This window comes from Balaenoptera borealis, assembly GCF_965194805.1.
Source record: "Balaenoptera borealis genome assembly, chromosome: 1".
Taxonomy (NCBI): Eukaryota; Metazoa; Chordata; class Mammalia; order Artiodactyla; family Balaenopteridae; genus Balaenoptera; species Balaenoptera borealis.
In genome coordinates, this window is record NC_138860.1 from 30,491,504 (window position 1) to 30,518,065 (window position 26,562).

The 26,562-nt window shown below is 41.3% G+C and overlaps 1 protein-coding gene and 1 long non-coding RNA gene across 2 annotated transcripts in view; both read right to left on the reverse strand.

Moving 5' to 3' along the window:
- LOC309605589 overlaps positions 1–26,562 on the reverse strand; it is a 582,281-nt gene that overhangs the window by 88,603 nt on the left and 467,116 nt on the right. The window lies entirely within an intron of this gene.
- The window catches only part of BECN2 (beclin 2), a 113,788-nt gene continuing 103,225 nt past the window's right edge, over positions 16,000–26,562 (reverse strand). The window contains exon 2 of the mRNA XM_082341074.1: positions 16,000–24,796. Within this exon, the coding sequence (XP_082197200.1) occupies positions 16,693–18,108 (1,416 nt within the window). The 5' untranslated portion in view covers positions 18,109–24,796 and the 3' untranslated portion in view covers positions 16,000–16,692. The remainder of the gene's footprint in view (positions 24,797–26,562) is intronic.

The window sequence follows — 26,562 nt, forward strand, 5'->3', positions numbered from 1 at the left end:
ACAGCAGGAAAGAGGAACGTTTGGCCCTTTTTGGTTTGGAAAATGTTCTTGTTTTGTCTGTTAGGACCTCAGAGTAGTCTTGTTCTTGTCTTGCTCCATCACAGTCACAGAGTGACGGGACTTTGGTGTTCTGTGAAGCGTTTATGTTCACCAGGAGAACGCCATGACCCAGATGTTAGAGTCAGGCCGACAGCCGTCAGGGGCTGCTTTTTTTCTTCCCAGGATTCACATTATATTTGGTTGTTACATCTCATTTTTCTCTTTTAATCTAATACATACCTCCTGCTTTTTAAAAAATATCAACTTTTTGAAACATAGGCCACTGGTCTTGTAGCCACATTTCTAGACAAATCTGATTATTTCTTTGTGATGGCATTTAACTTGTTCCAGTAAACTGGTAAATAGGTCCGAGGGCTTGGTAAGATTTATTTTTTTAAATTTATTTATTTTTGGCTGTGTTAGGTCTTCGTTGCTGTGTGCGGGCTTTCTCTAGTTGCAGGGAGCGAGGGCTACTCTTTGTTGCGGTGTGCAGACTTCTCATTTTGGTGGCTTCTCTTGTTGTGGAGCATGGGCTCTAGGCGTGCGGGCTTCAGTAGTTGCAGCACATGGACTTAGTTGCTCTGTGGCATATGGGATCTTCCCAGACCAGGGATCGAACCCGTGTCCCCTGCATTGGTAGGCGGACTCCCAACCACTGTGCCACCAGGGAAGTCCACTTGGTAAAATTTAAGTTAAACTTTTTGAGCAATAATACTTTAGAGGTGATGCAATGAGGATAATTCATCTTATCAGGGGATACATAATGTTAGCTCATCTCACCATTAGAAATGTTAAATGTGATAACTGGTTAAAGTGTGGACAGCAAACCTCTCCATTATAAAGGTATGTTCATTAGCCAATTAGTCTGTGGGATGATATTTTGTTACTGTGCAAATATCCTCCTCCCCAAATCCTCCTCAGCATCTTTTGACTGTACTTACCTGAGATGATTATTTCATCACAGATTGCAAAATGGTTATTTTTCTAATTCTGTTGTTACTTCTACATGTATTGGATGGCATTTTTCTATAAAGAATGTTTCCTTATGGTCTAGGGGATGAATGGCAGTTCCTCCTAAAAAAGGAAGGTGTATTTCATCCTTTTCCCCTTCAATGATGAATTGTAAGGTAAGAATTAGCCATATTAGTTACCTCAAATCATGACAAATGAGTGTTTTTCCACTTCCATTTCTAGTATCACTAAGAATTCATGGATCTTTGCTTATTCAATGCTTTACAAGAAATTATAATTAGTTTTCTTCTTGATGCTCAAATTGTCCCAAATTTGGTCAGTGGAACTCCTTGAAGTGGGCTACTATATTCTTCTGAAATACCCCATTAGTCTTTAATAGCTTCCTTAATTTATGGAAAAACAAAATGTCAAGTTTACTTGTACTATTTTCCCCCTCAGATCTGGAATTAGCCATTCCTCTAACAAGTTTCATTTTAGTGGGGAAAGGTATGTAGAAATCAAGATCTAGTTACTGGAGGTATTTATGGTTACTGGATTGTCATTGCTTCTAGGCCCTCTCAGTAAACACAGCTAAAAAAAAATACACACAAGAATTCATACTAATATTTCCAATTCAAATGTTGATAGCTTTATCTTACAATATACATAAACTAATTTAAAATTATAAGTCAGTATTACTACTACTGATAGAACTACCAGGCAATATTTAATATTTCATTATAGTACTTTTTGTCCTTAAAGTATATATACAGTCAGATTACTATTTTCAAAAGTACTTAAAATAATCCCTTTCTCTATGTGAGTATGTTAAAATTTGGTATATTATTTGTTTCCAGTTTTACACTTCGTTTTTATTTCTCTTTGATGTATTTAAAAGTTTTCTGAGGGGGGGAGCTTCGGAGCCATGGAGAAGAGTGCAGCAACAGGGGTGCAGAGAGCAAAGTGGAGAGATTCCCGCACAGAGGATTGGTGCCGACCAGCACTCACCAGCCCGAGAGGCTCGTCGACTCACCCGCCGGGGCGGGCAGGGGCTGGGAGCTGAGGCTCGGGCTTCGGAGGTCAGATCGCAGGGAGAGGTCTGGGGCTGGTGGCATGAACACAGCCTGAAGGGGGCTAGTGAGCCACAGCTAGCCGGGAGGGAGTCCGGGAAAAGGTCTGGAGCTGCCGAAGAGGCAAGAGACTTTTTCTTGCCTCTGTTTCGTGGTGCGCAAGGAGAGGGGATTAAGAGCGCCGCTTAAAGGAGCTCCAGAGACGGGAGTGAGCCGCGGCTATCAGCGTGGACCCCAGAGACGGGCATGAGACGCTAAGGCTGCTTCTGCCGCCACCAAGAAGCCTGTGTGCAAGCACAGATCACTCTCCACACCGCCCCTCCCAGGAGCCTGTGCAGCCCGCCACTGCCAGGGTCCCGTGATCCAGGGACAACTTTGCCAGGAGAAAACAGCGCGCCTTGGGCTGGTGCAACGTCATGACGCCTCTGCCGCCACAGGCTCGCCCCGCCTCCTCCGTACCCCTCCCTCCCCACGGCCTGAGTGAGCCAGAGCCACCGAATCAGCTGCTCCTTTAACCCCGTCCTGTCTGAGCAAAGAACAGACGCCCTCAGGCGACCTACACGCAATGGCGGGTCCAAATCCAAAGATGAACCCCGGGAGCTGTGCGAACAAAGAAGAGAAAGGGAAATTTCTCCCAGCAGCCTCAGGAGCAGCGGATTAAAGCTCCACAAACAACTTAATGTACCCTGCATCTGTGTAATACCAGAATAGACAACGAATCATCCCAAATTGAGGAGGTGGGCTTTGGGAACAACGATATATATATATTTTTCCCTTTTTCTCTTTTTGTGAGTGTGTATGTGTATGATTCTGTGTGATTTTGTCTGTATAGCTTTGCTTTTACCATTTGTCCTAGGGTTCTGTCTGTCCTTTTTGGGTTTTTTTTTTTATTTTTTTTTTATTTTTATATTTATTTTTGGCTGTTTTGGGTCTTCGTTTCTGTGCGAGGGCTTTCTCTAGTTGCGGCAAGCGGGGGCCACTCTTCATCGCGGTGCACGGGCCTCTCACTATCGCGGCCTCTCTTGTTGCAGAGCATAGGCTCCAGACGTGCAGGCTCAGTAGTTGTGGCTCATGGACCTAGTTGCTCCGCGGCACGTGGGATCTTCCCAGACCAGGGCTCGAACCCATGTCCCCTGCATTGGCAGGCAGATTCTCACCCACTGCACCACCAGGGAAGCCCTGGTTTTTTTTTTTTTTACTTTAAAATTTTTTTCTTAATAATTATTTTTTATTTTAATAACTTCATTTTATTTTACTTTATTTTATTTTATTTTATCTTCTTTCTTTCTTTCTTTCTATTTTTTCTCCCTTTTATTCTGAGCTGTGTGGATGAAAGGCTCTTGGTGCTCCAGCCAGGCGTCAGGGCTGTGCCTCTGAGATGGGAGAGCCAAGTTCAGGACACTGGTCCACAAGAGACCTCCCAGCTCAACGTAATATCAAATGGCAAAAATCTCCCAGAGATCTCCATCTCAACGCCAAGAGCCAGCTTCACTCAACGACCAGCAAGCTACAGTGCTGGACACCCTATGCCAAACAACTAGCAAGACAGGAACACAACCCCATCCATTAGCAGAGAGGCTGTCTAAAATCATAATAAGGCCACAGACACCCCAATACACACCACCAGACGTGGACCTGCCCACCAGAAAGACAAGATCCAGCCTCATCCACCAGAACACAGGCACTAGTCCCCTCCACCAGGAAGCCTACATAACCCACTGAACCAACCTTAGCCACTGGGGACAGACACCAAAAACAACAGGAACTACGAACCTGCAGCCTACGAAAAGGAGACCCCAAACACAGTAAGTTAAGCAAATTGAGAAGACAGAAAAACACACAGCAGATGAAGAAGCAAGGTAAAAACCCACCAGACCTAACAAATGAAGAGGAAATAGGCAGTCTACCTGTAAAAGAATTCAGAATAATGATAGTAAAGATGATCCAAAATCTTGGAAATAGAATAGAGAAAATACAAGAAACGTTTAACAAGGACCTAGAAGAACTAAAGAGCAAACAAACAATGATGAACAACATGATAAATGAAATTAAAAATTCTCTAAAAGGAATCAATAGCAGAATAACTGAGGCAGAAGAACGGATAAGTGACCTGGAAGATAAAATAGTGGAAATAACTACTGCAGAGCAGAATAAAGAAAAAAGAATGAAAAGAATTGAGGACAGTCTCAGAGACCTCTGGGACAACATTAAACGCACCAACATTCAAATTATAGGGGTCTCAGAAGAAGAAGAGAAAGCTAAAAGGACTGAGAAAATATTTGAAGAGATTATAGTTGAAAACTTCCCTAATATGGGAAAGGAAATAGTTAATCAAGTCCTGGAAGCACAGAGAGTCGCATACAGGATAAATCCAAGAAGAAAAACACCAAGACACATATTAATCAAACGATTAAAAATTAAATACAAAGAAAAATATTAAAAGCAGAAAGGGAAAAACAACAAATAACACACAAGGGAATCCTCATAAGGTTAACAGCTGATCTTTCAGCAGAAACTCTGCAAGCCAGAAGGGAGTGGCAGGACATATTTAAAGTGATGAAGGAGAAAAACCTACAACCAAGATTACTCTACCCAGCAAGGATCTCATTCAGATTTGCTGGAGAAATTAAAAGCTTTACAGACAAGCAAAAGCTAAGAGAATTCAGCACCACAAAACCAGCTTTACAACAAATGCCAAAGGAACTTCTCTAGGCAGGAAACACAAGAGAAGGAAAAGACCTACAATAACAAACCCAAAACAATTAATAAAGTGGTAATAGGAATATACATATCGATAATTACCTTAAATGTAAATGGATTAAATGCTCCAACCAAAAGACATAGACTGGCTGAATGGATACAAAAACAAGACCTGTATATATGCTGTCTACAAGAGACCCACTTCAGACCTAGGGAAACATACAGACTGAAAGTGAGGAGATGGAAAAAGATATTCCATGCAAATGGAAATCAAAAGAAAGCTGGAGTAGCAATTCTCATATCAGACAAAATCGACTTTAAAATAAAGACCATTACAAGAGACAAAGAAGGACACTACATAATGATCAAGGGATCGAACCAAGAAGAAGATACACTAATTGTAAATATTTATGCACCCAGTATAGGAGCACCTCAATACATAAGGCAAATGCTAACAGCCATAAAAGGGGAAATCAACAGTAACACAATCACAGTAGGGGACTTTAACACCCCACTTTCACCAACGGACAGATCATCCAAAATGAAAATAAATAAGGAAACACAAGCTTTAAATGATACATTAAACAAGATGGACTTAATTGATATTTATAGGAAATTCCATCCAAAAACAACAGAATACATATCCTTCTCAAGTGCTCATGGAACATTCTCCAGGATAGATCTTATATTGGGTCACATATCAAGCCTTGGTAAATTTAAGAAATTTGAAATCATATCAAGTATCTTTTCTGACCCCAATGCTATGAGACTAAATATCAATTACAGGAAAAAATCTGTAAAAAATACAAGCACATGGAGGCTAAACAATACACTACTTGCTATCCAAGAGATCACTGAAGAAATCAAAGAGGAAATCAAAAAATACCTAGAAGCAAATGACAATGAAAACACGAAGACTCAAAACCTATGGGATGCAGCAAAAGCAGTTCTAAGAGGGAAGTTTATAGCAATACAATCCTACCTTAAGAGACAAGAAACATCTCAAATAAACAACCTAACCTTACACCTAAAGCAATTAGAGAAAGAAGAACAAAAAAACCCCAAAGTTAGAAGAAGGAAAGAAATCATAAAGATCCAATCAGAAATAAATGAAAAAGAAATGAAGGAAATGATAGCAAAGATCAATAAAACTAAAAGCTGGTTCTTTGAGAAGATAAACAAAATTGATAAACCATTAGCCAGACTCACCAAGAATAAAAGGGAGAAGACTCAAATCAATAGAATTAGAAGTGAAAAAGGAGAAGTAACAACTGACACCGCAGAAATACAAAGGATCATGAGAGATTACTACAAGCAACTCTACGCCAATAAAATGAACAACCTGGAAGAAACGGACAAATTCTTAGAAATGCACAATGTTCCAAGACTGAACCAAGAAGCAATAGAAAATATGAACAGACCAATCACAAGCACTGTGATTGAGACTGTGATTAAAAATCTTGCAACAAACAAAAACCCAGGACCAGATGGCTTCACAGGCGAATTCTATCAAACATTTAGAGAAGAGATAACACCTATCCTTCTCAAACTCTTCCAAAATATAGCAGAGGGAGGAACACTTCCAAACTCATTCTACGAGGCCACCATCACCCTGATACCAAAACCAGACAAAGATGTCACAAAGACAGAAAACTACAGGCCAATATCACTGATGAACATAGATTTAAAAATCCTCAACAAAATACTAGCAAACAGAATCCAACAGCACATTAAAAGGATCATACACCACGATCAACTTGGGTTTATCCCAGGAATGCAAGGATTCTTCAATATATGCAAATCAATGTGATACACCATATTAACAAATTGAAGGAGAAAAACCATATGATTATCTCAATCGATGCAGAGAAAGCTTTTGACAAAAATCAACACCCATTTATGATAAAAACCCTGCAGGAAGTAGGCACAGAGGGAACTTTCCTCAACATCATAAAGGCCATATATGAAAAACCCACAGTCAACATCATCCTCAATGGTGAAAAACTGAAACCATTTCCGCTAAGATCAGGAACAAGACAAGGTTGCCCACTCTCACCACTATTATTCAACGTAGTTTTGGAAGTGTTAGCCACAGCAATCAGAGAAGAAAAAGAAATAAAAGGAATCCAAACTGGAAAAGAAGTAAAGCTGTCACTGTTTGCAGATGACATGATACTATACATAGAGAATCCTAAAGATGCTACCAGAAAACTACTAGAGCTAATCAATGAATTTGGTAAAGTATCAGGATACAAAATTAATGCACAGAAATCTCTTGCATTCCTATACACTAATGATGAAAAATCTGAAAGTGAAATTAAGAAAACACTCCTATTTACCATTGCAACAAAAAGAATAAAATATCTAAGAATAAACCTACCTAAGGAGACAAAAGACCTGTAATGCAGAAAATTATAAGACATTGATGAAAGAACTTAAAGATGATACAAATAGATGGAGAGATATACCATGTTCTTGGATTGGAAGAATCAACATTGTGAAAATGATTCTACTACCCAAAGCAATCTACAGATTCAATGCAATCCCTATGAAACTATCACTAGCATTTTTCACAGAACTAGAACAAAAATTTTCACAATTTGTATGGAAATGCAACAGACCCCGAATAGCCAAAGCAATCTTGAGAAAGAAAAATGGAGCAGGAAGAATCAGGCTCCCTGACTTCAGACTATACTACAAATCTACAGTAATCAAGACAGTATGGTACTGGCACAAAAACAGAAATATAAATCAATGAAACAGGATAGAAAGCCCAGAGTTAAACCCACGCACATATGGTCACCTTATCTTTGATAAAGGAGGCAAGAATATACAGTGGAGAAAAGACAGTCTCTTCAATAAGTGGTGCTGGGAAAACTGGACAGGTACATGTAAAAGTATGAAATTAGAACACTCCCTAACACCATACACAAAAATAAACTCAAAATGGATTAAAGACCTAAATGTAAGGCCAGACACTATCAAACTCTTAGAGGAAAACTTAGGCAGAACACTCTATGACATAAATCACAGCAAGATCCTTTTTGACCCACCTCCTAGAGAAATGGAAATCAAAACAAAAATAAACAAATGGGACCTAATCAAACTTAAAAGCTTTTGCACAGCAAAGGAAACCGTAAACAAGACCAAAAAATAACCCTCAGAATGGGAGAAAATATTTGTGAATGAAGCAACTGACAAAGGATTAATCTCCAAAATTTACAAGCAGCTCATGCAGCTCAATATCAAAAAAATGAACAACCCAATCCAAAAATGGGCAGAAGACCTAAATAAACATTTCTCCAAAGAAGACATACAGATTGCCAACAAACACATGAAAGAATGCTCAACATCATTAATCATTAGAGAAATGCAAATCAAAACTACAATGAGATATCATCTCACACCAGTCAGAATGGCCATCATCAAAAAATCTAGAAACAATAAATGCTGGAGAGGGTGTGGAGAAAAGGGAACACTCTTGCACTGTTGGTGGGAATGTAAATTGATACAGCCACTATGGAGAACAGTATGGAGGTTCCTTAAAAAACTAAAAATAGAACTACCATACGACCCAGCAATCCCACTACTGGGCATATACCCTGAGAAAACCATAATTCAAAAGAGTCATGTACCAAAATGTTCACTGCAGCTCTATTTACAATAGCCAGGACATGGAAGCAATCTAAGTGTCCATCAACAGATGAATGGATAAAGAAGTTATGGCACATATATACAATGGAATATTACTCAGCCATAAAAAGAAATGAAATTGAATTATTTGTAGTGAGGTGGAAGGACCTTGAGTCTGTCATACAGAGTGAAGTAAGTCAGAAAGAGAAAAACAAATACCATATGCTAACACATATATATGGAATCTAAAAAAAAAAAAAAAAAAGGTCATGAAGAACCTAGGGGTAAGATGGGAATAAAGACACAGACCTACTAGAGAATGTACTTGAGGATATGGGGAGGGGGAAGGGTAAGCTGTGACAAAGTGAGAGAGTGGCATTGACATATATACACTACCAAATGTAAAATAGATAGCTAGTGGGAAGCAGCTGCCTAGCACAGGGAGATCAGCTCTGTGCTTTGTGACCACCTAGAGGGGTAGGATAGGGAAGGTGGGAGGGAGGGAGATGCAAGAGGGAAGAGATATGGGAACATATGTATATGTATAACTGATTCACTTTGTTATAAAGCAGAAACTAACACGCCATTGTAAAGCAATTATACTCCAAGAAAGATGTTAAAAAAAAAAAAGTTTTTTGGGACACTTCCCTGTTGGCACAGTGGTTAAGAATCTGCCTTCCAGGCTTCCCTGGTGGTGCAGTGGTTAAGAATCCACCTGCCAATGCAGGGGACACGGGTTCGAGCCCTGGTCCAGAAAGATCCCACATGACGCAGAGCAACTAAGCCCGTGTACCACAACTACTGAGCCTGCGCTCTAGAGCCCGTGAGCCACATCTACTGAAGCCGGTTTGCCTAGAGCCCATGCTCCGCAACAAGAGAAGTCACCGCAATGAGAAGTCTGCAACGAAGGCTTCGCAACGAAGAGTAGCCCCCGCTCACCGCGACTAGAGAAAGCCCACGTGCAGCAACGAAGACCCAACGCATCCAAAAATAAATTAAAAAAAAAAAAAAAGAATCTGCCTTCCAATGCAGGGCATGAATGTTTGATCCCTGGTCAGGGAACTAGATCCCACATGCATGCCACAGGTAAGAGTTTGCATGCCACAACCACAGAGCCCACAAGCCTCAACTAAGGAGCCCGCCTGCCTCAACAAAGACGCGGCACAACCAAAATAAATAAATAAAATAAAATAAAATAAAACAAAATAAAATAAAAAGTTTTTGAATATATAAAACATTTTTTAAAAGTTAAAACTGTGAAAAATATGCTCAGAAAAGTCCTACATCCATCTCTATCCCTTCCACTTCACTCCTTCCCCAATAGGTAACCTAAATTGAACAAAACCACTGCTGAAAGACATTTTTGAGACAATTGGTAAAATTAGTTTCTTCCCTCGAGTTTTAGGTGAAACCAAAGTATAAATGATAATTTTATTAATATGGCTATGATATTGGGGTTATGTAGGTGTAAAATGACATTCAAAAAAGAGTGATAAAGATTTGTGAATCAGTGCATATAGAATGGTCTCAATTTATAAAATAATAGAAAAGAAGTCAGAAATATGATCAACTTGGCCCTCTCCACCTGATGCCCAATGAAGATTGATACCTGACTTCCCTGGTAGTCCAGTGAGTAGGACTCCACGCTCCCAATGCAGGGGGCCCAGCTTTGATCCCTGGTCGGGGAACTAGATCCCACATGCATGCCGCAACTGAGTTCACATACTGCAACTAAGAAGCCCACATGCTGCAACTATGAGCCTATAAGCCTGCATGAGCCCACATGCCGCAACTAAAAGATTCTGCGTGCCGCAACTAAGACTCAGCACAGGCAAAATAAATAAACAATTAAAAAATATATATATCTTAAGAAAAAAAAAGATTGTTACCAACCTCCATTTTAAGAGAAATCTTCAATGAGATCTTGAAGTTGTGCTGTGTCTTACTTATTTCAAGTTGCTAATTGAAGTCCAAACATTACTAAAGATCAAATTCCTCACCTCCAAGAACGCATAGATCTCTCTCCTCCTCACTCCAATTCATTTATTTAAGAACAAATAACTTTACTTTTACAGGATTTTCGCATTGATAAAACTTTTTCATAGACTTTATCTCATTTAGTTCTCAGAGAAACCATGTGAAATAAGCCAGAGGTTTCAAATTGGCCAAAGGGCCAAATGTGGCCCCCAAAACTGTTTTATTTGACTCAAAATGTTTTCAAATATTTTGATTAGATGCTGTGATTTAGAAACAAAGAAATGTCTTATAAAAGTCTAGATACCCAGGTTCCCCTGAAAAGTTGGAAAATCTTGAAACAGGGACCCAGGATTCTAGGCTGGAATTGGTTGAGGCTGCAAAGCCCTCAACCCCTATAGATAGTTCATGCACTTTCCAGTTTGCCACATTCTTAGCAGGCCAGATTTCTACCTTCCTGGCTATAGCTAAGGACATTTGAGTGTGCAGCTCTCCAGAGTTTGTGTCCTTCCCAAGATGACCCAGACTGAGGAGGACTCTACTCCAGGGTTGCATCCCCTCTACTGTAGAGTAGCTATGGCTTTCTAGCCATGCCATTTCAGCTTCCTGCACAGTTCCCTGTAGAGAGATCAGCTCAAAGACCATTGTCTAGAAGCTGGCCCAAGATTCTCCTGTGTAGCCACAGATAGAACTATTTACTGGTCACTGAGCGTCACTGTGATTTCATCAGGAGGCAACCATCCAGGATTCAATGAGTCTCCTCCCAAGTGCTTTCAGAAAACTCTACTTAAAGGCTCTGTCTCTCAAGTGGCAATAGGGTTCTTTGGTTCTTCTCTACAAAGCCTCAATTCTAAGAGTTGACGATCCTCTGGGGTAATAAACGTTCAGGAACCAAGTGATCCTCCTCACTTTCTAGTGAGACTTTTCTTCAGGGGTCCCAGACTTTCTTCTCAGCAGCTTCCCGTTAGAGCAATGGAGTAAAGAAAATATGAGCAAAATTTGACACTCTTACAACCACTGGAAACCTTCACCTGCACTGGTCATAAACATGAGAACAGGCAATCCAGACATGGCTCTCATCTCTGTCATCCTTGACCCCGGGCCAAATACCAGCCCATTCTGAGAGCTCTCCTTTCACATACTTTTTCTTCAGATTCTTCCTTCTCATCTTGAATCTCAATGCAGTCCTTTCTCTATGGTCCCTGTAACCCTGTTCCATGATAAACTTCCTGAACTTCTCCCACTATTCAGTGCCCTTTTACTCTCCCTCATTCACTGAAGGCTTCAGAACTTGGTCTCCTTCTCCTTCCCAGTTCCCCTCACCACCATGTGCACATTCTCTCCCCAGTACCTCCTCAAAGTTGCCTGAACTACTTCTTGCCAACAACCTGCAGCTTTGTTATAAATTATCCATATTTGCATCTCCTCCCACTTTCTCCCTAGTCTCCAAGAGCTTTATTTTCTCCTGTTCTGAATAGTCCTCTCAACTTCCTTCATGATTAGGTTTATTTCTCCTCTGACATTGTCAATTTATGTAAACCCGTACCCCACCCTTATGCACACACTGTATTTTTAATCTTTCTCTACTATACCCTTACTTTAAAAAATATTTATTTATTTATTTGGCTGCATCGGGTCTTAGTTGCAGCACATGGGCTCTTCATTGCGGCGTGTGGGCTCTAGAGTGTGGGCTCTAGAGTGCGGGCTTAATAGCCCCACGGCAGGTGGGATCTTAGTTCCCTGACCAGGGATCGAACCCACATCTTCTGCATTGAAATGCGGATTTTTAACCACTGGACCACCAAGGAAGTCCCATACACCCTTAATTTTATACTGTAAAAGTTCTCAGATTTGTCCCAGTTTTAGAGTCCTCTGCTTTATCTATATTCTTCCCCAATGGTCAAAGGTCTCAAAAGAATTGTCCTCATCCACTATCTCTACTTCTTTACTTCCCTTTCACTCTTCCATCAACTGCCAGCTGGATCTTGCCATCATCACGCTGAAAGTTCTCTTATCAAAAGCAACAAAAATCTCCTACTTTACTCTCTTCTCATAACTTTCTGGAAGCTTTTTCTCTTTTCTCTTGCTTACTTCTGTTTATTCACCTAATTCTCTAACTATCACCTGCTATTTCCTTCATGGATTTCTCTAAGGCTGGTGTTTTTGAGGACACCCTCACCTTCCAACTTGCTGACTTAATGAGTGTTCAGTCCACTATAGTCTACACTGCTTCTGCTGTGGCACTTCTAAAATGCAAATCTGTGACTTCTGGTGATTTGTCTACTGTGGCCAAGGTGTGTAGGGGTGGGCTTTCAAGGCTCTGTACTGGCTAGAAATTCAAAATTGGTGTGGTATTGATGACCCTCCAAATCCATGGTCTTTCTTATATCTCCATCTTATCTCTCAACAGCAACACTCCCACTGAAACACACTGAGTTGCAGCCCTGCAGCTCCTGGCTGGTGGCCTGTCTATGCTTCTCTCTCTTTGTTCCAAATGCTCCTCTGTTAAAAAGATTGTGACTTTGGAAGTCTGGAATGGACCTGACAGTTTTCATTTCTTACAAGTCTTAAGTGACGCTGGTACACCTTTTTCCATATTTTACTTTTCACAGCCTGGAACTTCTTTTTTTCTAAAAGTGATTTACCTAAGACAGTAACAGAAGGACAAACGCTGCACAGTTCCACTCATGAGAAATCTAAAACTGGGTTTCCCTGGTGGTGCAGTGGTTAAGAATCTGCCTGCCAACACAGGGGGCACAGGTTCGAGCCCTGGTCTGGGAAGTTCCCACATGCCGTGGAGCAACTAAACCCGTGTGCCACAACTACTGAGCCTGTGCTCTAGAGCCCGCAAGCCACAACTACTGAGCCCACGTGCTGCAACTACTGAAGCCTGTGCACCTAGAGCCCGTACTCTGCAACAAGAAAAGCCACCGTAATAAGAAGCCTGCGCACTGCAACGAAGAGTAGCCCCTGCTCACCGCAACCAGAGAAAGCCCACGTGCAACAATGAAGACCCAACGCAGCCAAAATAAATAAATAAATAAATTTATTTAAAAAAAAGAAAGAAATCTAAAATAGTCAAACACATAGAAACAGAGTAGAATGGTGGTTGTTGGGGGCTGAGGGAAAGGGGAAATGGAGAGTTGCTATTCAGTGCGTATAGTTTCAATCGTGCAAGGTGATTAAGTTCTGGAGATCTGCAGTACAACATTGTGCCTATACTTCACAACACTATACTGTACACTCAAAATCTAATGAGGTTGAATCTCATGTTAAGTGTTCTTAACACAAAATGAATGAATGAATAAATAAAACTGATTTACCTTTTATTTCAGGTGCCTAAAATCTCTTGGACTAGTAGTTTCTGACACTCAAATGACTTCAATGGAAAATATGTACCTATGTGAGAAATTTGGGGATGGAGAGGGGGAATTGAGATAGTCACAAAATGAAACAGAATAATTCTGTGATTTATTCATTCAATTATTCATTGAGGATCTACTATGTGGCAGGCATTGTGCAGACTGTTGCGGACATAACTACAAACACGATAGACATAGTCCATGACTTGATGGACTATGGCCTAGAGCAGGGGTCAGAAAACTATGGCCCACAGGCCAAATCCACCTTGCTGTCTTTTTTGATGAATATAGTTTCACTACAACACACCTATGCCCATTCATTTACACATTTTCTGCGGCTGGTTTTATGCTGTAACAGCACAATTGAATAGTTGCTACAATTTAGTAATTGCAACAGAGACCACATGGACCAAAAATCTTAAAACATTCACTATTTGGCCTTCTACACGAAAAGTTTGCAAACCCCTGTTCTAGAACAATTGATAATATAGTTTTCTGTGCAAAAGGCTTTTTGTTACGTTATTCTTAGGAATTTAACAGTTTGAACTATTTTAAAATTCTCTTTCTAATTGTTACTTATATATAGAAATACATTTGGTTTTTGTAATTGACTGTGTAGTCAGTGAATTTCTTAATTCACTTATTAATTCTAATCATTTATGTGTTGATTATTGGGATATCATTACACAGTTATGTCATATGCAAATAAAAATTTTATTTTTTCCCTTCTAATCTTTATACCTTTTACTTCTTTTTTTTAAAATTTTTTTAATTTATGGCTGTGTTGGGTCTTTGTTTCTGTGCGAGGGCTTTCTCTAGTTGCGGCAAGTGGGGGCCACTCTTCATCGCGGTGCGCGGGCCTCTCATTATCTCGGCCTCTCTTGTTGCGGAGCACAGGCTCCAGATGCGCAGGCTCAGTAATTGTGGCTCACGGGCTTAGTTGCTCCGCGGCATGTGGGATCTTCCCAGACCAGGGCTCGAACCCGTGTCCCCTGCATTGGCAGGCAGATTCTCAACCACTGCGCCACCAGGGAAGCCCCTATACCTTTTACTTCTAATCTATTGTACTAGCTAGGATCACCAACACATGTTAAATAGAAATACTGATAACTAATATTCTGTATCTTTCTTAATCTCAAGTGGAAAGCTTTTTTTTTTTAAATACAAAATTTTCATGGAAATACTTCATATATTCAAGGAATATATATTCTTGGAGTTATTTTTTTGCTAACTACTTTTAAATATTCAATTTATATTACATGTTTTATAACCTAATCTTTTTACTTAATATATGATAAGCATTTTCATTAAATATTATGTAAATATTCTTCTATAACATCTTAATACCTACATGGTATTCCATTATATGCTTGGACCTTAATTCATTTAACCAATCTCCTAGGAGTTTTCTATTACCTCTGAGTCTGTGACAAATTAGTCAACTTCCTGTTCACATTTTCCACAGCAATGACTTCTATTTACAGATGCTGAGTATGTATGAGAGGCTGTTTAGGCACCATCTGGACTACTAAGCTAAAGTAGCTCTCAGGAAGTTTGTAGTTTGGTTAGAAAACACACAGAGAAGAGCATGGGCAAAGACCAGATGGAGGATGGACTTAGCATGTTTGGGAACAGAAAGGAGCTGGGAGCAGTATGAGGTGAGCCTAGAGAGGCAGGCAGGACAGATCACCCAGGCTGAAAGCCATGGTAAGAATTTGGGACTTTATTCTGAGAGCAATGGAGAAGCAGGTAAATGACATGACACAATTAGCTTTTTTTTTTGGCTTCACTGCATGGCGCAGTGGCATGTGGCATCTTAGTTCCCCAACCAGGGATGGAACCCATGCCCCCTGAAGTGGAAGGGCAGAGTCTTAACCACTGGACTGCCAGGGAAGTTCCACAATTTGCATTTTTAAAAAGTCCTCTGGGGCTTCCCTGGTGGTGCAGTGGTTGAGAATCCGCCTGCCAATGCAGGGAACATGGGTTCGAGGCCTGGTCTGGGAAGATCCCACATGCCGCGGAGCAACTGGGCCCGTGAGCCACAACTACTGAGCCTGCGCGTCTGGAGCGTGTGCTCCGCAACAAGAGAGGCCACGACAGTGAGAGGCCCGCGCACCGCGATGAAGAGTGGCCCCCGTTCGCCGCAACTAGAGGAAGCCCTCGCACAGAAACGAAGACCCAACACAGCCAAAAATAAATAAATAAAGAAATTTATTTATAAATTTATTATAAATAAATAAATTTATTTATAAATTAAAATTTATAAAAAAAAAAAAAAAGTCCTCTGGCTTTTACAACCTTCAGCTCTCTGTAGGGGTTCACCTTGTGACCTTACCTGACCCTTGATCAGCAGAAATGTTACCAGTCCTCTCTGGCCACCACAGCCCCTCACCTCCAGGTTAGTGTCAACATAATGGCACAGCCCAATGACACACTTTTCACTTTAAATCATTGAAGAAAGTGTAGAAGTTTATTGAAAGTTTTTCTGGGATGAAGAGGAAGGGTTTACACTGTATATCACAGCAGAAATGTAATAATCTTTTAATATTTACTTCCTGACTCCAAAGTTCCACTACATACAATGGCCCAAGTACTTTCCTCATAAAAAATTAAAGACCTCCACTTCTCTCCTTACTAACCCTTCCTCTCACCCCTCACCCACCCCTCAGTTCTCTCTGCAATCTTTATCCCTTCTTAACGAGGAATAATCTTGTCATCCTATGATTTCACCTTTGTCATTTTGAATGCTTGTCTGGGAAGAAAGGGAGAGGGAGGACAAAGATATGCTGGGGAAGACAGCAATGTCTTTTGGTTTGCTCTGGACAATAATCTTAAATTAGTGCCTGTATGGCCATTCATTTTTTAAATTATAAACATATTCTTCAGTTTTGAATTTTATCTAACATTTTCACAAATAAAATCTTAGAGCAAAAAAAAAAAATCTCTCTCTTTTAGAAAAAAAGTTATTTTTGACAGTATCTTAAGGAGACCCAAGTGAGACTACACTTAAAATTTATAAGCATAAGCTTGAGTGCTTTTGTCCACCCCTCCTCTGTGTTCAAGTGGGTTCTGATGGAATAGAATCCACCACTGCTTCCGGGGTCTTCCATCAGGCCTTTCTTCACATGAATCTTGTAGGGCAAACAGAGACCTGAGCCACTTTTCTCAGCCAGTTCCTTGAATTGCTGCATGCAGTCCAGGAAAGCCATCATAGCCTGGTCAAATTTGTTATGCAAGAAAACATTCTGCTTCCCATTAGAGAACAATGGCAGCTCAATGCAGTCATCTGTTAAAGACTTCAGATAGGAATGGTTTCCACAGGGGATGAGTCGATACCTCTGAAACTCCAGTCCAATTGTATTGGACAGGGCAAGGAGCAGCAAGGCTGTCTGTCCCCAGGCTATGTTAATCTCATTCCAGCACACAGGGTCAGTGGGGAGGCAGCCCAATCTGAAGTTATTGATGGTAGTTAAGGGGCCGTCATGCCAGATCTCAAACGTGGCATTAAAGACACTGGTTTTCTCCAGCTGATTCCACTGGATCTGGGCATACCATAGCCGCTTCTCCACACTACTCAGCTCGTCATGTAGTTCTAGTTGTTGCCATTTCAACTTACTGTAGTCCTTCTGGTACTGCTTTTCTTGCTGGTCCAGCATCTCAGTCTCTGCCTGGGCTGCCTCGAGATCTGCTGCTGCCCTTTCTCGGTTCTTTTCCACCTCCTCTAGCTCCTGGACCAGCCTCGTTTCCTCCAGCTCCAGGCCCTTCAGCTTCTCCTGCAGCGTCTCCCTCTCCTCACTTATCAACTCCCTGGTCTCCAAACAGCGTTTGTAGTTCTGAATCTCAGATTCTGTGACGGTGAGATGAATGTCCAGTTGCTCTAAAAGATTGTCAGTACAGTCCTCACACAGGGGGTGGTCCACATCTGTTTCATCGGAGAGGATGTCAAAAATGTCGCTTGCAGCCTTCTGGATGCTATTGAGAGTTCTCAGGGAGCCCAAATTCCCAAGCAGGGTGAAGTTGTCAGAATTGTCCCAGGACATTCTGCCACCAGGGAGGCCAGGAAGGGTCCTGTAAGAGACACCTTCCTGTAGATTTTCAAAATCTGCCTCCTCCCTGGAAGGAGGGCCTCCCTCCTGGGTTTCTCCTGGCTCCCCCTGAGCTGAGATGATCATCAAAGCTTCAGGTTCTTGGGAGGTCTCCATGGACTGATTCAGTTTCAGGGGCTGGCTGCAGCGCTGGCAAATGAAGCGGAGGGAGGACATGGTGGAGGTCTTGACTCTCACCTTGACACTGTTTCCTCCGGGTCGCCAGGGAAGTAACCCTTTATACTTTTTAAAACTCTTTCTAGAGGAGAGATTCTTTTCAAATGCATATCTCATCTTGTCACCGCCCTAAAAACCTTACAATGGTACCCTCCTTACATACTTTTAGACCTCCCTTAACTCCTTATAGACAAGTGACTCTTTCTAAATAGAAAAGCTGATCATCTTACTCCTCCTTTAACATTAAAGAGTAATCCTTCTAAAACTAAAATCTGATCATGGGCACCTCCTTAAAATGTTTAATGCCCTTATCTTATCTTAAGATAAAGTCTAATCATCTTAACTTGACACCAAGGTTTCTGCCCATCTTTCCAGCTTTTCCTCTCCCCATTTCCTGCCACCCTCACCATGCACTCCTGCATAATAACTGAATTTCAGTTCTTCCAACATTTCTTATTGTTCCCTCTGACTAGAACACACTTCCTTTCCCTCTTTACTTGGACAACTTCTGCCCATCCTTTAGGGTTAGGTGTCATTTCCTTCAGGAAGCCTTCCCTGACTACCAAATTTAGGCTTTCTGTTCTGATGACACACTTCACATTCTTTATCACATAGTAATGTAATGGGCATACATGGAAAATATATTGGTTTAATTAACAAGTCACACCAAATAAAGTAGTTTGGAGGTTATGTATTTTGCCATCAGCTCAGCCAGAGATTAATACACCAAGCATTTACGTAACATAAAAGAGCAAATAACAAAAAAACTTTACAAGTATGTTGACTTCCATAGACAACCACCCAGATAAGCACATTATGTTAGCCAGAAGTACTTGCTCTGAAATAAAACCCTTGTGAACTTCTAACCCGCAGTTATTGACTTGATGGAGTGGAGCATAAGATAAACGCACACAGAAGAACCCAGTCTTAAATGGAGACCACAGTAAGGGGGGGGAAAGTCATAGGGCCTGTCTCTCCCAGTGTCCAGCAAGAAGCAGCATGCCAACCACACCCACCACCCTGGCAGGAGAGGCTCAGGGCTGGCGGGGGAAGGAAGGCTTCCTGCAGACTCACTGAGGTGTGGCCCAGGACCTTACCAGTTTAAGCACATGAGGCAGTTGTGCTACACTGCACTTCACGCTGAGGGACTTTGCTCTAGCAAGGAAACACACTTCCCACTGGCCACCCTTCACTGCAGTTTTCAAACCCCACTTAATCAGTCACCATCATGGCTGAAATTGGTAATTTACACTTGTTACCACTTAGCTCTTCATGCATGCTTTCACCAGTATCCTATGTGAACCTCAAAAATTCCTGGGAGGTGGGAAGACTGGAAGTGCATTAAGGTAAAGAGAGGTTGAACAACTAGTCAAGGGTCCTTCTAGCCCTCATAACCTCTCTGAAATGCCTCAAATCAATCCATTATAGAAGCATCCTCTAGAAGTTGGGAACCTCTGATTTATAGGCAATCTGTCAGAAGCACAAGTGACAACAAGACTTGCTATTGGCATCTGAAGTGGGGGGCTGGAGGCTGCCTTGTGGGACTGATCTCTTAACCTGTGGGATCTGATGCTATCTCTGGGTAGATAGTATAAGAATTGAGTTGAATTGTAGGACACGCAGCTGGTGTCAGAATTACTTGGTGAGGAAAGGACCCACACACTGTGATTGGGAGCAGAATCCTAGTTGGTGTCAGAATATTATGGAGTCAGTGTTTAATGCGGACAGAGTTTTAGTTTGGGAAGATAAAAATTTCTGGAGATGGACAGTGGCGATGGTTGCACAACAATATGAATATACTTAATACCACCTAACTGTATGGTTAAGATGGTATTTTATCACAATTAAAAATAAAATAATAATAAAAGAAATTAAAGGACCTGCCTAAAGCAGCTGTCTCTTGGCAGTAAGTAAGAGAGTTATTAGAAACTGGCTGAAGAGCAGTTTTCTACTGGCTAGATGAGATGCTGCCCGATTCATGAATCATTTAATAAATCCAATTAGGTTTTCAAAAAACAAAAAGAAAGAAAGAAAAAGAAAAAAGAAACTGGCTGAAAGGTTGTTCATTTTCCTGGAGACTTAAAATGTCCCGGGACTCTCAGCTGGGCTCAGAGTGCAAGGCCATCTCATTGTTAACTAGAAAAAAATATTCACAGCTCAAAAAGACTACCCAAATATGCTTCTGTTTGCTATGATTAAAATCGGAAACTTCATGTTATATATCTTACCACAATTTTAAAAAACCTCAAGGCTGCCCTGTCTAATGGGCCTTTGAATGTCCCGTTTCCTTTATAAACCTCCGCAGACTGAGTGTGGGACATGCAAAGTGTCTGAGGAAGGACTTCTGCTGCTGCAGAGGCCAGAGACCTTGGGGTCCCAGATGTGACTCATGCAGAATAATAAGGCAATGATCATAATTACAGGGGAGGCTAACTATGGTTCACATAAAAAAATCTTGAAAAGGATTTTAAGCTTTATTTCATTTTATTTTGCTTCAGACTAACCAGGTGTCCTTCCAAGGTCTCCTTGCTAGCAAGACTCCAGATAAGTTATTTGGATCAAGCTGGAATGAAAATATTTTCTTCAAGATTCAAACCATCAAAAGAGCCAAGATTCTGGCTTTCTGTCCCAGTTTAGCTGCTGATTTAGGAAGTCATTTAAGCTCTCAGTCTGCTTAGTTAACTTCTGTGAAATGGGTGTAATGCTGGCAATTAAATGTTGCTCGCAACAGCTATGAAGGTTTCCAGTATATGGACAAGGCAAAGTACACTGTGCACCCTCCTTGCTTGGCACAGTGTGTGGGTTAAGTGCTCAGTAAATCATTGAAAATTCCCATGCTGTCAGTGCTCGGAAGTGCTCAGACTGAGGGCCTATAGCTCCCACCTTCTGCCACTCCCTACTCATTTCTAATACCGTGCCATCATCAGGGAGGGGAAAATTTCCCCCCTACCCCTCTTGAGTTCTTGTGGCTGGACTAATAATTAAATTGACACAAGACAGTTTAACAGGAGAAAAATAAACAAATTTTAATTTGTGCACACACAGATCTGTAGAAATGGGACCTAAGAAGTGGCCGAAGCAGGCAGCTTTTAAACTTTTTAGACAAAGAAACAATACATTTGTGAGGAATTGACAGGACAAAGAAACTTAGGTTTTGGGTGCTCAATCAGTGAAGAATCTAAACAGAGTTTGGGCTTCTGGTAGTAAATGTTAAAAGTAACAAGGCTTGTTTATAGAGGCTTCTCAGCACCAATTCCCTATCTCTGGCGATAAGGGTATTCTTTCACAGGGGAAATTTATTTCCTGCTTTTGGGGAGACAGAAAGGAGGGTCCATGTGTTCCTCTTGCACTGGCTGTGTACAGTCCTTAAGTTCTTAAGTAGCTTTAATTCAAAATAATCAATACACCATTGAGGCATATTTTGGGGTAGCCTACCCTGGGCCCCACCACTGTAAAAGTAAAGTATAAAATTACAACAGAGATAACTTGAGGAAATTGTACATCTAAAACAAATATTCTTTATTTGCAAAAAAATTCACAGAATTCCTAGAAGTATATTGTTGGCTAATGTGTTACAGATCATTAACTCTTCATAATTGGGATTCAACACCAAATGAAGGTCAGAATTTTCTTCCATGTCCATCTACCTGTGAAGACTGACTCCTCTTTCACCTAGGCACTGACACTTGCATCTACAGATCTCAGCAAATGGCACTTGGTATATCTACCCCTACACTGAACTATATCTCTCTTAAGAATATTGTTGAAACATCTTGACTCCATTTTATCCTTCTTTTCTCTCGTCCTTCTTTCCTTCCTTCCTTCCTTCTTTTTTTTCCCCTTCTTATGGAAGGGCTTCTAGACACCATGACTCATGACTCCAGTCAAATAATCCGTACATCTCATTATAATGAAATATACAGTCATCCCTCAATATCCATGAGGGATTAGACCCAGGATCCCTGTAGATACCTAAATCCTCAGAGGCTCAAGTCCCTTACAAAAAAATGACACAGTATTTGCATATAACCCAAGCACATCCTCCCGTATACTTTAAATCATCTCCGGATTACTTATTGTACCTAATAAAATGTAAATGCTACGTAAATAGTTGCCAAGGTGACAAATTCAAGTTTTGCATTTTGGAACTTTCTGGAATTATTTTTTTTCAAGTATTTTTGATCCTCGGTTGGTTGAATCTGTGGATGTGAAACCCATGGATATGGAGAGTCAACTGTGTTGGTAATTCTTTTTTTAGAAATCATAATAATTTGATAATTAGACTAAGGATCTGGGAATCAAGTTTTTATTGCCTGTATCAGATTATTAATCCCTTTCACAAGAAAGGCCCTTAGATATTCCTGATGACACATCCATTACCTCACAAGGGAACGGTGGGGATCACACACTCCCAAAGCCCTTGGCTATCTGAACAGGGAATGCACCTTCCTCAATATTTAGGCTCAGGCAGATTTCGAGGGGAGGGGGGCGAGACGGCTGGAAAGCAGGACCTCGGTCCTCGTCTTCTTTGAAGAAAGAATTCAGCAAAGAGACAGAGACTGTGAAGCAAACAAAGCATTTATCAGAAGCAAAGTATGTGTGGAAGAGCACACAGACAAATTCTGAGTTACGTGCAATAGGGGTGGCATAGATTGCTTATATGAGGGCAGTATTCCGGGTTGTCTCCAGCCAATCATTTTGTTTGTGCCCATATTTGGCCTGACTCAGGGTCCCTCCCGGTGGGAGCATGTGCATCTCTCAGCCAAGATGGATTCCAGCACGAAGGTTTCTGGGAGGTTGGCAGGACATTTTATGGACTGGCAGCCCCTCCCTCCTTTTGACCCCTTCCCTAGACTGAGGACCTTCCCTGTGCATGTGTGGGCTGGGAAATCCTCTTGACCACAAGAATGAGAAAAATGTGGTCACTTTGTCTTTTACCCAGTCAGGGTCTGATGCTCCTGCTAGTGTCATACCTTGGAGCGTCAGCAGGAGACCTGTTGCAACTGCTCAGCCTGGGGCCCATCTATCTCCTACCTCAAGGACTTTGTCCTTACCATCCTTATAATCATTATCAGGGAGAGGAAATTCCCCAGGAGGCAGCTCTCATCCTGATGCTCTAACGTAGCTCCTGTCAAGATGGTGAATGCTCACAGGCAGGACAATATAGAGAAGGCCAAATGAGCTGAAACCCAAATGCTGACCACCTCCCCCACAATCTACCCACTGCTTCTGATGTTCTCCTCCATGCTATGGGTTCCATTAAACATATTTTTCCTCTCTCTAAGACTAGATTAACACAACTACCCTCTTCTTTCATCCCGGTTCTGGGGTTTAGGACTGTTGGTAGCCAGCTGGTTTCTTCTACTCTGTTTTGATATAGTAGGAAAAGCTCTGGCCTGGGATTCAGGAAACTTGGTTTCTGCTCATAATTTGCTATAGATAGTTCTCTGTCCATCTCAGTTTTCTCATTTGTAAAATAAGGGACTTGAAGCTAGTGATATTCAAAGTCTTCTTAACCTCAATTGTGTATAACTTTTCCCATTTCTTTTAGTTAGGGTTGCCAACTAGTTCTTGTGCCCACCTCAAACTCCCTCCTTCCACCCATAACTATATCACTGAAAAGTCATTTAAAAACCAGAGTTTATTAAAATGTACAGACTTACATCCAAAAATAACTATGTGATATGACCATATGACTATAGACTATGTTTTCAATTATTTGGGTAGTTTGGGCTAAGTGTTTATGTTTGACACACTGTTTCTATGGCAAAGATGTTGGTGATTGATGCCAAATTCTGGGTCACATAGTCATGATGTGCCCAGCAAACAGAGCCTAGAGTGGCAGGATCCTGTGTGGTCCCAGGGCTGTTGGAGTTATGGAGAAGTTGGAAAGTGAGGGGTCTCCACTAGTTGTCAGGGAACAAGGTTAAGTGAGGTGCTGCAGGGGAGAGTGAAGCAAGTGGTCAGAGTGAGGAATACAGGATTAGATCTGGAAATGGTGGAACAGTTCTGGGCAATAAGACTGATGAAGGCAAAGGTATTTGGGTCCAGCATTTAGGGCGGCCAGCCAACTTTATGTCAAAAGCTTGGGCTGGCTACAGAGTTGGCTTATCATTATCACATTCATTTATTGAATCCTTACAGGCACTGGGAAAAGGATGGAGGCTAACATTTGTTAAGTACCTGTCATGTTCCCAGCTTAGTTCATAGATTGTATTACTGTTGCTCAAATATTCATCCTTCCTTCCCTCCACATAGGGACTTATTTTGTACAATGGACTGTGGGCTGAAGTGACAGCATGCTAGTACCAAGTCCAGGTTTCTGCTAACCCTCTTCTGCTCCTGTCCCCCATCATGAGACAAGCATATCCCATAAAGGAGCTGTTCCTTTAACCTTGGTCCCCAGATGAGAAGACATCTAGAACCCAACCATAACCTACCTGCAAAACTCTGAGAAATAAATACTTCAGTTGTAAGTCACTAAAACTGGGGGATTATTATCACAGCAAAATCTGACTAATAAACACAGTGTTAATCACTTGACATGTATTTTCTCATTTTAGTCCTTTGAAAGCAGGCAACAGAATCTCAGAAAGGTGAATATCAGAATCCCTCAGGTGCTGGGATTTGGGCCCAGGCATATTTGACATCAAAAGCCATGCTTTCCAGGGAATTCCCTGGTGGCGCAGTGGTTAAGACTCCATGCTCCCAATGCAGGGGGTCTGGGTTCGATCCCTGGTCAGGGAACTAAATCCCACATGCATGCCACAACTAAGAGTTCACATGCCACAACTAAGGAGCCTGCCTGCTGCAACAAAGGAGCCCACATGTTACAACTAAGGAGCCTGGCTGCTGCAACTAAGGAACCCACGTGTCACAACTAAGACCTGCTGCAACCAAATAAATAAATATTTTCTTTTTAAAAAACCATGTTTTACAGTAAAACATAACAACTCTAGCCCTTGATGAGTAAAGCACGCTAAGTTGACTTAGCCTAGAACTGTGGTCTTAGAGAAAATGTTAACTGAACATGTCTCCAGTAGCCCTAGGTACAAAAGTCTCAGACTCTTCCACTGAGTAGATGTCCTAATATGAGTTCTATATAAACAAAGCAGCCTCAGACGCTCAGATGCTGGCAGCCTCTTCTCTCCCTTCTCCCTATATGCCAAACATACATAATATAGTTAGGAATAGACCACAGAGTGGCATCACAGCTAACAGATGATCAGACTGCTTCCAATACCTTTAGAGAGAATAAAAACAAAATGACCCCTACCTCACAGATCCTACATTCTTCTGTCAGAAAGCCATGGCTCTTTTCCTTTCATGAGTCATGCTTGCAGATATTTGTGTGTGACTCTCAGGGGTGAAAAACGATGCTCTGGCATGGAGAACTGCAGGGCTTACTAGTCCCTTATCAGTGGAAAACCATGTAACATGGAATGGAAAGGTTGTTTGTGAATTGGCTGGGGAAGGACAGCAGGATTTCATGGAGTCAACCAGAAAAGGTATTTCAAGTATATTATTCGAAGAGCCTGAGTAACTTTTCTGTTTTCCAAATTTACTGCATCCTGGGTCAGACTGGCCCCAAGAGAAGTTGAACATGGCCCTGTGGTCTACTAAGAAACTTCTTTGTTAGTGTCTTTAGGGCTTAAAGGAAGGGTCTACTTCCCCTATTCTGCTGCTCTAATGTCTAGGAGTTCACACAGCCTGTGCCTGGGTCAGAATCTATTTGTTCTTAGTTATGCAGAATTGGGAAGTTTCTTCTTTCTAGAACACGCTAAGTTCTTTCCTTTTCCTAGACGGCTCTTCAAGCACAGATGAGTGCCTTCAGGCCGCAGCTTAAACTTCACATCCTCAAAGTCTTACCTGGCCATTCTGTGTAAGCAAGGCTTCTCAGGTACACCTAGGTTAGAGCACTTTTACCCCAACTGAGCTGTGGTTTAGCTGTTTATCCTGTGTCTTTCCCCATTAGAATTTGGGCTCTGTCACATTAGGGAGTAGATCCAACTTGTTCATTGCTGAGGCCCTTATGCCTGGCACCTTATGAGCTTAATAATTAGGGACTTAAATGAATGATTGAGTGAATGAGTGCATCCTTGCATCAAATCTGAAAAGCAAGTATAATTTTGTTATTAACTGCTGAATTCTGTTAAAAAGATTTTTTTTTAATGTTGCCTTAACTTTATCACATAAATAATATATAAATACTTGCCACTACAGAAAATCCAAGTATTTTGAGGAAATGGAAGACAGAGGGAAAGTACCCCTTTCTTTGTCCTCTACCTCTAGTCCCTCCCCCTCCCCCAAGTAACCGTTTACAAGTTTTTGCTCTCTTTTCTATAAATGTGGTGATTTATAATAAGAAATATATATTTGGTCTTCAACCCCATTCCTGGCCCAGAGCCCCCAACATCCTTAGAATTTCCTAAGATATGAGAGTGACAAAGCTATTTTTTGTTATATTAATGAAGTGATTTTTGAACCACATTGACGGATGTGGGCTAATTGTCAAGAGAACCAACCAGGTGATTGGAGGGTTAAAACTTTCAGTCCCACCCCTGACCTCTG